General features: G+C 40.3%; 2 protein-coding genes across 7 annotated transcripts in view; one reads left to right on the top strand and one right to left on the bottom strand.

Annotated features, from left to right (window-relative positions):
* mical2a (microtubule associated monooxygenase, calponin and LIM domain containing 2a) overlaps positions 1-12,036 on the bottom strand; it is a 35,249-nt gene extending 23,213 nt beyond the window's left edge. For 5 of the 6 annotated variants that reach the window (XM_088296598.1, XM_088296594.1, XM_088296597.1 and 2 more), the window contains exons 1-2: positions 11,957-12,036; positions 1,608-1,965 (exon numbers count right to left, since the gene is read on the bottom strand). In XM_088296598.1, coding sequence (XP_088152724.1) covers positions 1,608-1,871 — 264 coding nt within the window. In that variant the 5' untranslated portion in view covers positions 1,872-1,965; positions 11,957-12,036. Of the gene's footprint in view, positions 1-1,607; positions 1,966-2,703; positions 2,842-11,956 lie in introns of those variants that run through there. The other variant, XM_088296595.1, reaches the window with a different exon arrangement.
* A 1,015-nt stretch (positions 12,037-13,051) lies between these two features.
* dkk3a (dickkopf WNT signaling pathway inhibitor 3a) lies at positions 13,052-15,088 on the top strand. The gene is made up of 6 exons (XM_088296907.1): positions 13,052-13,289; positions 13,395-13,454; positions 13,920-14,012; positions 14,344-14,488; positions 14,643-14,778; positions 14,894-15,088. The coding sequence occupies exons 1-6, from the start codon at positions 13,098-13,100 to the stop codon at positions 14,979-14,981; spliced, it is 714 nt and encodes a 237-aa protein (XP_088153033.1). The 5' UTR covers positions 13,052-13,097; the 3' UTR covers positions 14,982-15,088.
* The last annotated feature ends 96 nt before the right edge of the window (positions 15,089-15,184 follow it).

Genomic DNA, 15,184 nt, shown 5'->3' with positions numbered 1-15,184 from the left:
AACAACTACTCGGCAAGCCAACGCCGGAAACATTTGTGTTGATAATAATTATCTTTGCCCCGCAGGCGATGACTTGGCTTTAGCCACTCTGTTTTTCCATCTTGATCATCGGGGAATAAGGGTGATGACATCATGTTTCACCGTCTGCTTCCAGAGGTTATCAGCGTGACGTATTTTAAGGTGTCAAACAACACAGGTGACACACACAAACTAATGTAAAGCGATTCAAGCGAAAAAGTCATGAAAATGTCGCTTGTCGCTGATGCGCAGGATTCTGTTTATTTTGTCCTGTTTCCACTGACTGGAATGTTTTTTTTCCTCCTCTGCTGAGTCACGGCATCCACATTTCCTGTCCCACTTGCGATCTCAGTCACAAAGAAGACCTTGCCTTAATGAAATACTGACCCCATTAACTCAATCACTACCAGCTGAGTAAAAAAAAAAAAAAAAAAAAGGGATCTTTGACGTCTTTAGCCGTCAATGGCAGTGAATGAGTTAAGCAGCTCAAGACGGATCAATGCAACTCAGTTGGCCCAATACAAATGTCAACGCCAGTTTAGCACGCCAGTACTCGTCACGTATTCCAGCCCACCAGCGAGGTCCCGCCGTAAAATCCAGATGACATCTTGTCCTCGACAGCAATGAAGTGACATTGAGTGCTGCGTGATGTCATGTGTCACTTTTAAAGTTGTCATAAAGTCACGGACAATTTACTTGTCATGTACAAGAAGATTATTCTGTGACTCATAACAACTTGAAATCAAAAGTATAGTAATACAAATGCTCTGAAAACTGCTTTTTTTTTTTAAACTTGTTTTTACATCAAAAGGGGGACTCAAGGAACAAAACGTGCGGTACCATATTCTATTAATATTATGTTCACGAAATTAAGAATCAAGGAGACATCCATTTTAGGGAGCTGCCATTATAGCCTTATAATAATGCCTTCTGCTGTCATTCCCAATTTGATCCCAAGGACAGTTTGACATCAATTTTAGTTAACAGCAGAAGGCGGTAAAAAGGTCACAAAGGCAGCACATGTCAAGTTTGCGGTCGGCTAATTCTTCGTCCTACATGACGAAAGTGTGTCACAGATATTTAGACAACTGGGATTTGTTTGGAATTTTAAAATTCTCATTTAATAGTCATGTTTTACCTTTGGCTCGGGGACTCCCTTTTTATTTCTTTGATACTTCCGAACATAAAAAAAAGAAAATCATATAAAAGTCATACGTCAGAGATCACTAAAAAGCTTAATAGATACAGTAGCTCGATACTGTAACAAGATAGCGAGATGAAACTCTCTCCACCTCTGCAACTTTTGCAGTTTCCAGTTGTTCCGTGGTTTGTACAGCAACGTACAGAAATTACATTTTAATTAGTCATGCATGGATTAGCATGAGGTCACATGCCTATTTCAGCCCTAACTGAAAACACTTTAAAGTTTTTCCAGATGTGCACACATTTGCTGTACCATGCTGAGCCTTGAGCCTTTGCATAAAAGATCTACTGTATATAGCGGCAATAATAAATCCATTAAAGTTACGTGTAAAAAGCGACCATCGCCAACTGTGGCAGATGCAACACAAAACGGTTGCGAAGATTACCTTGGTGCCCACACAGGCTTCACCTTTCTTGTACTCCTTGTGGGACATCCTCTTGTCCAGCTTGCTCCAGAGCGCTTTGGCCTTCCAGGATGTGACCTTGGCCTTCAGCCTGTTGTAGAAGGTCCCGTGGTCGGCGGGGTCAAGGTCCAGCTGTCCACACAGGACGTTGAAGGCCTGCAACGTTCCCTTGCAGGTGGAAGCCTGGACAAAGTCCTCGAAGAGCTTGCCGCCATTGCTTTCTCGCTCATCCTCCGTCTCTCCCATCTCCGACGTTGGATGCGCCGAGGCTCGTGCTTCGTGCAAGCGCTCTGCCAGATGTGGCTACACCCTCTTCTTGGCCCGCGCCGTCATGCCCAGTCTGAGGAGGAAAGACACACAGTCTGATGTCATCTGGTGGTCAAAAATCCAGAGACGCCTTCATCATATTGCAGCAGCGGTGACTTGACATACGAGTTTAAATCATTCTGTGACTACCACAAATCGAAAAACTCAGAGTCATCTTTCCCCATAGATGATGCATGGAAATGCTATTTATCCATGACAACCCTCCCACGCCACAAAATCACAAGGACAACTTTTCTCATTTATTTATTTGATTTCATGGACATTGCGCTGCTCCTACTAGTGTGCATTTCTTGGCCACCGGGGGCAGCATTATACAGATAACTGTCTCAGTAAACTGAAGTACAAAGAGAGATTTTTTTTTTTTTTTACAAAGGATAGTGTATATGGCTATTAGTATTCTTATATTATCAATCGATCTAAAAAAAAAACAGCTATTTGAAAAGGGGTGTGTAGACTTTTTATATCCACTGTAACCCTTTAAGACCATCAAAAATTGTTAAACCTGAACGCCACTAGAATTAGAAATCCCTTTATTGTCATTGTACTCAAGTGTGCAACGAGATTAGAGGGCTCCCCTCTCCAGTGCAATACAACAATAATACAGACAAATATATAAATTAGATAAATTTAACTAGTTACACTTAAAAAGTTAGAACTCATTTTTGCATTCCCACCAGTCAACCAGCGAGCGTTTTGAAGGTGCTGGCAGTAAATCAGAGCCAGACCTCAAAAAAAAAAAAAAGCAACTTACAAAAGGTGGAGACTGGAGACCTCAACATCCATGAAGTGTAAATCCATTGATAGCCCAATGTCCTAAGGAGCCAAATGGGCCGGTTGTGCGAGACACCGACACCCAAAGTAATCCCCTACTACTGTCCCACCACGCCCGGCCGGGGCCTCGGGTGGCGGTGCAATGAAACTATTTAACGAGCGCTTTTAAGCCAGACACCAGCACGTGGATCCAACAAACCTGAGCCAGCGCATTCAAAGACAAAGCCTGCTTCATATAATTATACCATTGTCCTACTGGACCTCCCCTACTGCCAAATATGACCTTTAACCTCTCAGAGCAGACGTGCAAACACAGCCAGATCACATTCCTCCACCACGTGCCTCAACCAGTTTTCATCTGCCCCATTAGTAGGAGCGCAATCCTCTGATCACCCCCGGAATATCAAAAATATTCTGCTCATATTTGAATAGAATCGTTTTCATCAGGATTAAGCAAAAACATTTTCCACAACTTCCTATTATTTTTTTTACTATTTCATATTTAATATTCCTGAACATTCCCATTAAGTCCTACGTGATAAATTCATGCTAGTGAGGATAAGCGGCTCAGAAAATGGATGGATGTAAATTCTTATGAAAAGTGTCCAACTTGTTACAACCCTAAATGTGAACCACATTAACATTTATTTAAGAAATAGTACTCTGTAATATTTTTCTTAATTTAAAAACATACAGCAGCGACATAAATAAATAGAATGTTAAGAACACTGTTTAAAAATATTTTCGCTTCAATTGACTGGACATTATGCTGCTCCTTTGGTGTGTGCGCGTTGGCCAGCTGAGCGCTAAATAATACAGACATATGAAGAGTTCTTCACAGATGATAAAGAAGATATGTCAGTACTTTATTATATTATTTGTCTAATGTGTTGCTCCACTGTTTGTGCTCAGGTAAGCGTTTTAAAAAGTTATGACACCGTGACAAATTATGTTATTTGTTATCTTGCAGCGTTTGTTAACATTAACTTGTTAGCATTAAGCTAGCTGACTTTTGCACAGGACAACGATATATGGTTGTTTGAAATACACTTGTAATTCTCTTTGTTGTATGTTTAGTTTAACAGTAAAATGCAGTTGGGACTCGGCGGTTAAGCAATAAACAGCTTGAAACCAGTTTTAGCATTAAGCTAGCAAAATTTTGCATACGGCAAAGCTTTGTGGTTGTGTTAAAAACGCAACACTTCTTTGTTTTTTGTTTAGTTTGACAGTAAACTTCAACCGGGAGTGGCAATAAACAGCTCGAACCCAGTTTTAGGTGCCATTAATACGCCGCATGCTACATTTGTACTGCTCGTACTTTTAATCGGATTTGTTCCCCAATATTTATAATTATATCTTGCCATCTTGTTTACAGCAATCTGAGTCACGTTTATTGTTGATCTCATTCAACCACCGGCCTGTTACATTACCATTACTCGGACATCTACAAAATACATGATAAATGATGCGGTTGCTTTCAAACATGGCGGAAAATGTCCATTCTAACATGATGGTATGCGGTTGACGTAACATCGATCAAAGTGAAGTCAGAGAGAGATTAAAACACACTTGAGAGTAACTGGGAACTCTTAACAACCAACTAATTTTTTTAATTTATTTTTCAATATTACCAGAGCTCATAAATCTCTCGGCTGTTGTAGAATGTTCATAAAAAGTGGCGTTGACAGCACTCAGTCTGCTTTTGTTATTCTGTCCAAGAAACAAAACAAAAAAAAAAACGGGTCGAAAAGAGTGGAACCATATGCAGAGAGGCAAATGAAACGCTGCCACTTGAACGTGTCCTCTGCCAAATCAAAGCTCTCGCTAAGTCCACACATCATCTTGACTCAAGTATCGTGGACGTGACCATCGAATGCTGACAAAATGGAAAAGTCACTTGTGGGCAGACGCGGCGAGGCCGCAGCACGGCTGTAAAAATACGAACTTAATGACAGCCGAAGCGGAGGGAATACGCGGCGTACATCACAGCCCGAGCGTGAAATGTCTCACAGCGGCAGACAGTTTCCGACAAAGTCGATTTTAAACAACTCGTTGGGTGACAACATCACGTGTCTCACCTCAATCAGCAAGAAAGACAAATTGTTAGTTTTAGACAGTAAGCCTCAAGATTTCATAAGTGTGCGACTATTAAATTAAATGTACAACTACTTGTGGTCGTACAGACTCGTCCATTTGTTGACTTTTCAATGCCACAATGGTTTCGAGCAGGATTCAACACTTAATGTCATTCAAATTGACATCTCGAAGGATTTAATTTTGGGAAAGAAAAAAAAAATTAACTGCGTACTTTCGAGCAGTCGGTAGGCTTTTGTTATATATATAGGTTATGTATTCATTAGAACTGTCAAAATTAAAGGGGCAAAAAGGCTCGAGCATCAAGTTGAACAAAGTTTCTGCCCGCATTATCAAAGTGGAAGGAGTACAGGGATGTGTTTAGCGGGGCTAGAACACCGTCAGAAATCTGTGTTGCCCCAGTGAACCCACTCCAGCATTTTATCTTCTGAAATATATTTTTTAATTATTTGTTTAGCCCTCTTATGAATTGGTCACACCCCCCCCCCCCCCCCCCCCTTTAGGCCGGAGAGAGAAAAGAAATCCTGGAGCCATGCCTGAAGGAGAGTGAGGAATTTTCCACCGCATACGAAGAGGTCCAAGATTATCTGTATTTATCCATTCATCCATTTTTTTTTATCTCCTTTGCTTATCCTTTATAGAAACATTGCAAATTCCCACCGTGCAGAAGTTGTGCAACCGTTACCATTTATTATGCTAGCACAAAGAGCAAATGTCATAGAGGATTGGTGTCCAACAAAGTCAAATTAGCTTTATTTATTCTTTTTGTCATATTTTGATTTTTATGTAGGTTTAATAAATAAATAAAATGCAAGTGAAGTCAGAGTAAGATTGACTTGCGATTGGCATTTTTCCAAGAGGTCGCGCGCGGCATGTTGGACTAGATATCCTTAAACAAATGACTTGCAACTGTAAAATTTCAATTTGGATTGTTAGCCATTTACATGAGCACCAAATTGCAAGTGCAGGATTTGCCGTTATATAGAGTGGCCGTACAGGTACGACATGGCATGCGTGAAACAGCAGCTTACAGTGAGTTGGAATGTTAAGAATGTACCTGTTGCACCTGGACTGCTGTGCAGGAGTCTAGACTAAACATGCACGCACACACACACACACACACCCCCACGCACACGCGCACACACAAACAACAATAGGACGCCGTTATATTCATTTGGGCCAGGGGTGTCAAACTCTTTTTTCTCACGGGCCACATCATAGTTTTGGTTTTGCCATATAATCATAATCATATTATTATTACATAAACACAACAAACTGATGGATAACCAGGAAAATGTTTGTATAACTACCATTCCATTCATTTTAAAAGTGTGATTGGTAAGAAAGAAAAATATGCTTGTAATATTTTATCATTTTTAAATTTGAAATTTTGGTATCTCAGCAAGAAACATGAAATTGTGCATGATTTGCCTTCGCGGACCACATAAAATGATGTAGTGTGCCAGATCTGGCCCCCGGGACTTGAGTTTGACACCTGTGATTTAGACTCAAATACAAGCCCAAAAAAAAAATCAGGTAGTGACAAACATTGCTTTACTTGACTCAGTCATCAACGAACCATTTATATATTTCTGATAAATAAATACTTCTGTTAGCATTTCAAGGGCAAATCTAGCTTGGCAGCTAGCTAGCTAGCTTGCTAGTTATTTAGCCAGCTACCCATCGCCGCACGTGTCTGCTGTTATCAAACACAAACCTTGCAATTTAATAACACAGCAGCTAAAACAAATATTTGTGCGGATGTACTGTACTCTTTCAACAGGCTTATTGGAAAACAGAAGGTCCACTCGCCAACAGGAAATAAGTGCACCGTAGCTCACAACAGGACTGAGTTATGTAAACCTTTTCCCTGCTGATAACTTTTGGCAGCATTCAAACACACAAATGGAAATTTAAATAGGAACGCAAAGCCTATCGAATCACAGAAAGTACACTTTCAAAGTAAAATAGTGGACACTATAGATTTCATCAGAGTTGACCCAACAGGTCCATCCTAAAGATCAGACAATCAACAGAAACTTTGACTCCAAGAGGAGACGACAGAGACGTGATCATCAAGTGAGCAGGCGGTGAGGCAATCGCCATGAGAATACAATAGGAAGCTGACGGCACAAAGGAAAACATTGGGAGTGCTGGGAAACACACAGTGCAAGCCAGCCAGCCAGCCAGCACACGTAATTACACCCCGGGCCTGCGAAAAACCAGGAAGGAACCATCCGTTTAGTCTGATAAGCAAGCACGGTGCATCAAAATGAAGGTCACACAAGTGTTATCGCAGATCAGGCGAGAGTCTGGACGTGAATACGGAATATTTTCATTTAGTAAATGAAAGGGAACACACAGAAGCACTGATCAGTATACTCAGGGAGGCTCCCGGTCAACAACAGTCCTGAAATGCGACGTTACGAAAGGCAAACAATGAACTATAGTGGTGCGTTGACTTACGATTTTAATTCGTTTCGTAACCACTCACGGACATTCAAATGAATGGAAATGCCGTTAATCAGTTCAAGGTCCCTCAAAATGCCACCAAAATGTTTTATTGTAAGAAAAAAAGACCTCACTCTAGGACAGGGGTCCTTCGGGTCTGTGGGCCCGCACAGATGAAAGAAAAAAATAAATAAATACAGCCGGTTTATTTATTATTCGAGGCCGAAAAATATTTGATTTTGAAAAGAGACCGGCTTCCCTCCGTTGCATCCCATCTATGATGGACTCTTGGCGCTTGTCAAGATGATAAATGTCTCGGTCACATTATGCTAATATTAAAACCGCAAGATAGCAAATTAAAAATAATAATAATAATAAATAAAATAATTTAAAAAAAAAAAATATATATATATATATATATATATATATACGCACAATAGGCGGCAAGCGTTTATTGTAATATGTTGTACAGATATCAAACTCAAGGCCCGGGGGCCAGATCTGGCCCGCGACCTCATTTTATGTGGCCCGCAAATGGAAAATCACGTGCGTCAACTTCCTGTTTCGAGCATATTTTCTTTACTTTTAACAACATTGAGATGTGCGATATTGCCATTAGTTTGTTACCAATCCTCCCCTTTTAAAATAAATTGAAAAATTGTTGAAGTAACAATGACTTACTGGCTTTTGATTTGAAAACTGTCTTTACATCAATTTGTCATGTGTATGTGATAACGTAAGATGATCATATAGTTATATGGGTTCACAGTCATAACGACCCTCTGAGGGATACCAAAACTACGATGTGGACCGTCCACAAAAATGAGCGTTAAGTGATAATGAAAGTTAAGTCAAGGTCTGGTGGGAATCTTTCATGCGAACTCCCAAATCAGTATCGGGGTCAACGGTGCGAGCGTTTGCCAAGAATAGATGGATTTTGTCCGTCAACAATGAGTTGAGGCAGGCTCAGAATAGACAAGTGTTATTGGGTTGCAACACATGACCTGCAAAAGTTATCAACCAGACAAGACAGCGTGTAAACAAGATACAAACATTGGACAAAGTTCAACTTGTTGGCAGGCAAGTGAAGTGTTTACTCGCAATCAACATTATTTACTTATTTGGTGTGACAATTTGTGCCAGGTATATTTTATTCTATATGTCAAATATATAATTTACAAAAATAATAATGTAATTTTTTTTTGTGGCATACAAAAAGCCTCCCGTTGATTTTTCTCTCTTTTTTTTTTTACAAAATTATTTTATTTTAATCTATGAAGAACAATTTTTAGTGGTGTTGGCTTTTCATTTCACTGTTGCAGCAAAATGTCACATTGCCATTTTTTGCTAGAATAACTCTAAACTCTAAAAAGTCAACACACTACTGTTCAAATGCCACATTTTGTGATAAATATTTTAAAAAATTAGACAAAGACAAATCCTTTCAATTTTTTTTTTCAAAATTAATGTGACCTATGACCTTTAGAATTTGATTTATTTTCTTAACTTTTCAAGAAGGGAAGTAAAAATAAATGAGTGACATAAGGTGGTTGCATAAGTGTGCAACCCCTCTTACAACTGTTTTCAAAATGTCTGCTGTTCTCGTCCACTTTTATTGATTTGGGTGGAGTTCAACTGTACTGCAAGGTTGCACTTTTGGCCCATAATTCCACCAGGTGTGTTTCATGCAAATAACTCCGGTTATCAGCCCCAAAAACACCGCACCTATCGTGACGCATGCTGGTGGACACATCTTGCTTTTTTAAAATGTTGTTTGAATGAGTTGCTACTTGACTGAAAACAGTTCCACGAGGGTGTGCACATTTATGCTACATTAGCACAGTTATTTTTCAATTCCCCTCTCAAAATGGGAAAAAAAAATAATAATGAAGTTTTGAAATGCTTTATTTTGGTCTAATCTTGTTCCACAAAAACCTAGCATGATTTCAAACGGGTGTGTAGACTTTTTATACCCAACGTGCATTCAACATATGCCACGAGATAATCCGTTTTATTCCGTATACATATTTTTCAGGCTTGTTTTTTTGTACACAAATCCATTGTGGCAACATTCAGCGAGCGAGGAAGGAAATATTTTCGGGCGGAAGTAGAACGTTTACAACACCTCCCCGGCAATAACGAGCGCAAGCTTTCACTCACGGTGGCTTTATTGCGCCGCATGAAACACATTGTGAGACTGCATTCATCCACAGCACGACAAGTGTCTTTAATACTCCAATTCTACAATTCGTTTACTTGTCAATCCTGCCGCTTGATTCACGCAATGGACCCCTTTCTAGTTTTGCATTCACACGTGCGAACAAGTTTCTAAAAAAGCCGTAAAGCTGGTCGAGTCAAGTTAAAAAAAAAATAAAAAAAAATCACATGACTTGCATAACAAAGTGCTATCGAGGTGGTTCCTAGTAAAGATTTGACTTCTGCATTCCATCTGCACTTTTTTTTTTGGGGGGGGGGCTCTTCTGTAATGTAAATGTAAGCTGAATTGTGTTGTAACAGCATTTTCTAGTTCGACGAGATCTCCTTATTTCTTTGTCTTGACAAGATTTTGCATACATTCATTTTGCTGCGGGCAGAAAGAAAAAAAAAAGTGACTAAAAAAAGGGGAAGGATGTAAATCAGACTAATAACAGCAATCACGAAGCATGTGCAGAACATAAGCCCGGCAGGCATTTGGCAGAAATAAACGGCGTTAAATAATAGCATAGGGCTATTATAATAACATTTAATGGGCCCTAACTTTCTTTTGAATGACTTAGGGAGAAATTCCAGAAATACTGTGGTAGCAGCTGAGTGGTTATGGACACAGGAGGCGATCATGTCCGAGAGTAAATCATGCGAGCTGTTGGACAAGGTTTAGATTGCAGAATGAATCAAAAAAAAAGTTTTTGCAGTAAACACAAAATAAGTGCTTGACAAAGCGATCGCTTGCTCAAGATATGACGCCTTATCTTACATGACGTGAATCATTCCAGACAGAAAATGTGGAGGAGACGACTGAGTCATGTTGCACATCCAATGCTGAGTTACATTTAATAAAAAAAAAACAAAAAAACATTTTGTTCCAGGCTTTATCAAAGATTCCAGCACGGGTGGAGAAAGAAACCAGCAGTCTCGGTTTTCTAGCCTACCAGAACAGCTGGATTTTATTTGTGGCACGTTAAATGTTGGCATGTATGATGGGTGGCGGAATGTGATGAAATTATTGTTTCAGTAATTGTCAGAAAAGGGACACTTAAATTTAACTTTTCCAATTTAGTAAGAGTCTGAATGAGATAAACATTTATTTAATTAAATAACTCATTTATTAATTGTCAGCAAATTTCAAGCAAAGTCTGCTAGTACATCTGAACTTGATTAAGGGTTAATTAGATGGACTTTTAAATGGAATAAGAATAAAATGTATAATGTAGCAATAGGTGGAATATTTCGTAAACATCATAGCTATAAATGACAACGCATGATAAAATCCGTATGCGCCAGCTTTTAAAGGTCAAACTCAGGGACAGCTCCAGGATATTTTTTTCTCTCCCGAAACTTAAGGGAGGCTGAGAAAATAATTTATAAATATATTTTAGAATATCAGATAAAATGTTGGAGGTGCTTAACTGGAGCGACACAAATTTCAGACAGGACTATAGCCCACCCCATGAAGACATCTATATGACAGCACAACGTGAGCTGCGGTTTCTTTAAGTGAGTTACACAAACAGTAGCTGGATTTTGACCTGTCGTCTTTCGAGAAAACATTGACAAAGCTCACTTGTCAGCCTCATTTGGGTTAGCTGACAGAGTAGCTTGTCAACGCCACACCTTTCTTTGGAGACTAGTGTGCATATGCCACCACCACCACCTGACAGGGTGAGAGGTTCTACTGTGCAGGTGCTGTAAAAACTGTTCAAATACTGTGCAAAAGTTATTCATTTCTAAAGAAAGTTAGCGCCTGTATCCAACTTCAGGTCCATTTACAAGTACACCCTTTGTCTTCGCTACTAAGACAATTCAACACACTAGTAGAATGGCAGTGCTACTAGTATAATTTTCTTTATATAAAATAATAACTATATATATAACATAATATAATTTTCACTATTAGGACAACTTTGGCATACTGTTAGTTGGATAAATGCACGTTGCTAGTAAGGCAAAACTGTGCACTAGTTGACAATTGTGAGCAAGGAGAACTACTAGTGATTTAAAAAAAATATATAATATGACTTCTGCACGCTCGCAGGAAAACATTTATGTTATGTTATCAGTGGAGCATAAAATTTGCAAGTTGACAACCATGTACTTGTACCATTAGTGACGGCTGGATGTCAACTCTCGAATTTCAACTGTCAAGTACTGATCTCCAAACTAGAAACATGTGGTTGTCCCAAAACAATGCCAAAGTTGTCATATTGACAAAGTATGTACTAGTATGGCTGCCTTAATCTGGATATTACATTGAATGTATTAAAATAAGGTGGACACATGAGAGCTTGTCCTTCCAGTTTTCAATGAACTTGAAGAGAAGCGATTTTTGGAACAAACACCCCAGCAGGCAAAAATGTAAGGAGACATTTTTTTTTTTTTTTTTTTTTTAAATCAAGCAGCCGAGACCAGCACAAATTCCCGACCCACCCACAGAGTAAAACACCAATCAAAAAATACACTAAACGCCTTACCTCACAGTGAATGCCGTGGAGATGTTTTCATTCCTCCAAATGACCTGCTGCTGATGTTGAAGCTTTGAGAAATTTTCAACTGACGTGAACACAATTTACACTCACATGTCTCTGAGTAAAAAAAAAAAGGCAACTTCCCTCGTGGGTGTTTCGCGGTGGACGTCAGTCGGTGTGCGAGGGCGGCGCTCGGACGTGGACACATCCCACAGCTGCTGCTTCTGGCCCGGGTAGCTCAGCTGTCTCTCAGTGGGAGACCGCGTCTTCTTTCAAAACGAATGACCTTTTCAAAGACAACATAAACTCAATAGTACCGCTCAAACTGCATTTGAGCAGCTGGTCTTTGAAAGCCTCATCTAACAACAACAGTGGGGAATGTTTTACAAATTCGTACACCTGACCGGTCTTTGAACGCACCCTCAAACTACTCCAAATCAGAGCAATCGGAGCGATTATGATGTTGAAATGACTTTAGTACGACACATGGCGCCTGCTCGCCTTTCTTAACACGTTCGACGATACGTGACACATTCCACGCGTATCAGCAAAAGAATGGCCCAGTCGGCGACAGTAACACGCGGAAGGCATCAGCTTTATCACGCGTGGACATCAACAAATGCGACTTCTCCCCATCTAGCGGCCAGACTGAGCGAATGGCAGCGGTTTTGTTTTTTCAAATGGCGCCATCTGCTGGGAACTATCAGCAGCAAAAGAACCATTTACGTTCCAGTCGCCCTAAACGCCCCTCGCAACCCCCCCAAAAAACCCTCTCGTTTTTAATAAAGAAAATGGCTCTCTATAATCTACTTTATGAAATCAAACACCATTGTGCGGAAGTGCCTAATGGAGTTTCTGGTGAGGAAAAAAAATACTCCGGGGTGTTTCTAATATTTTGATCATCTGTGCAGTTGCACTATTAAAAGCTGTTCAAATAAAAACCTCATCTGTCATTGTTGTGCTTGTGTTAGGGCACCTTATGATTTTGTCTCAATTAACTGAAAGATTAGAAAGCAAAACATTGAGCAGGAAGTGCACTGGGCAGCGTTTCAATGCAGTGTCATGTGACGCAGTGGAGGCTCAGCATCAAGCCCTGCCCTCCTCCTCCTCCTCCTCCTCGTGCAGCAGCCTCATACTAGTGACGAAGATGCTGCTGAGTGCAAACATGCAAGCCATCCTTCTACTTTCAACTCTGCTGGTGCTCTGCCATGGCATCCTGCCCGATTTGGTGCAGCCAGGAATTCACCTCATCATGAGCAATTCCATGCCACAGGAGGAGCGTGCGGTGGTGCAAGGGGAGCGACTGGCCAAGGACGAGCAGCTAAGGCCTGAACATAAAGTAAAGAAAATATGATACAGCATGTTCATGCAAAGTGGGATGTTTTTTTTGTGAGTGTGTGTGATGTGACGTCACTTTGTCTCGGTGACGTCTACTTTTACACAGGAGACAACCATTGCGACAGCAATTGTGCAATCAACTGAGGTGGACAACCGTATTGACACTGTGAGTACTTGATGTTTATCTAATGAGAGTCAAAACAAGGAGGTTCTCAAACATGTTAGAGGAGCAACATGATGCAGCAAAATAAAATCATATTGTGTCAAAAAAAAAAAAGAAAAATATTCATTATTAATTTCTATTAACAGAATTGTACAAATTACAGAATAACAAAGGAAGTTTATGTCATAAAATGGTCCAAAAAAGTTATATTGTTCATCCCATCAATACATTTAGGGACAGATAAAGTCATTTCTGAATAAAATTTGCCGTTGACCAGTGGTATGAACAGGTTCATTTTGCAACTGTGAGGATGACAGTATAATTTTTTTATACTGTACACGGGTCCACTTAAAAATAGCCCTAAATATGGAAAAAAAAGTATCAGTTCCATGATAAAATCAAGAGTTTGAAGTTGCAAGACAAGATCTGTGGTTTCCGGAGATCCTGATGTGAACGTGCCTGTTTTAGGACTGCGTCACCGCTGAGGATTGTGGGAAGGAGAGGTACTGTCTGCACAAGAAGCACACTTCCAAATGTCAACCGTGCAAAGGCACCGACGTGGTGAGTGAAGTGGTACTGACAATTCCAACTGGTGTGCTAGGAACATACTTTTTTTTTTTTTTTTTGCCACACAAAAATTAAGTGTAATTGCACTGTAAATAGATGGCAGTGGTACTGTCATTTTGGTTTTTTAACAGGCAAGTTTATGCACTTCAAAAAAAAAACAAAAGTTAGAATGTGAAAGAAGTTAGAATTTGCTCGAAATAATTGAGGTAATACATTAACTTCATTCACTACCAGCTGAGTTAAAAAAAATAAAAATGGATCTTTGACGTCTTAAGCCGTCAATGGCAGTAAATGGTGGAATCGTCTTGCTTGTGTGTGATTGCAGTCTTGCACTGAGGATGAGGAGTGTTGCGGTCAACACTTGTGTGTTTGGGGGCAGTGTAGTCCAAATGCAACCAAAGGACAAGCTGGCAGCACGTGTCGGCATCAGGAAAACTGCAGCTCGGACCTCTGCTGCGCCTTCCATGCAGGTGACGCTCACTCAAGAGACACTGCACCAAAAAATACCAAATCACAGCACACTGAAACTCTCACACACTATTATTTTGATAGCGCTCTCATCCCACACACAAAATCCTCTTACAAAAAGCGTGTATTGATGTGGTTACGTTATATTGTGTTCAGCCCTCCTCTTCCCTGTCTGCTCCGCTAAACCCATTGAACGCGAGAATTGTTTTCCTACCTCCAACCACCTGATGGAGGATGACGCACCCAGAAAATATTGTCCTTGTGCTGGGGACCTCCAGTGCCAGCACTTGGGGTGAGCATCCACTCATCCTTGGCAATATTGTATTTGGGGAAATACAGTTTGAGGAATACTCCAAATTAGCAACTTTCCATAAGAACCGGGAATGAATTTTTCTCTCCCCTGACAGACGAGGATCCATGTGCCTAAAAGCGGTCGACTCGAGCGAAGAGGATCTGACAGACAGCTTGTACTCAGCCATAGACTACATCCTCTAAAACAGGTGGTCTCAAACACGCGGCCCGCGGGCCATTTGCGGCCCGCGGGATGATAGTTTGCGGCCCCCGCCTTATTATGAAAGTTTAATGTTCGTGCGGCCCGCGAATTTGATATGACTGTAGTCTGTAGTTATAAAGCTTTAATTACAGTGTAATTAAAGCTTTATAACTACAGAAGTAGGCCTACTCATCCCAGAACTATG

Source organism: Idiotropiscis lumnitzeri, chromosome 5 (genome assembly GCF_059441095.1).
Source record: "Idiotropiscis lumnitzeri isolate Australia: NSW breed Sydney's pygmy pipehorse chromosome 5, RoL_Ilum_1.0, whole genome shotgun sequence".
In the NCBI taxonomy this organism is placed as follows: Eukaryota; Metazoa; Chordata; class Actinopteri; order Syngnathiformes; family Syngnathidae; genus Idiotropiscis; species Idiotropiscis lumnitzeri.
Note: the sequence above shows the minus strand (reverse complement) of the source record. Positions and strands in the feature narration are given on the sequence as shown.

What these genes read in the sequence shown, in the direction of transcription:
- dkk3a (XM_088296907.1), top strand. Translation starts at nt 13,098, where the DNA reads ATGCTGCTGAGTGCAAACATGCAAGCCATCCTTCTACTTTCAACTCTG. An exon ending in CGTGCAAAGGCACCGACGTG is followed by an intron (nt 14,013 to 14,343) that starts GTGAGTGAAGTG and finishes GTGTGATTGCAG; the next exon opens with TCTTGCACTGAGGATGAGGA. An exon ending in CTCCAGTGCCAGCACTTGGG is followed by an intron (nt 14,779 to 14,893) that starts GTGAGCATCCAC and finishes CTCCCCTGACAG; the next exon opens with ACGAGGATCCATGTGCCTAA.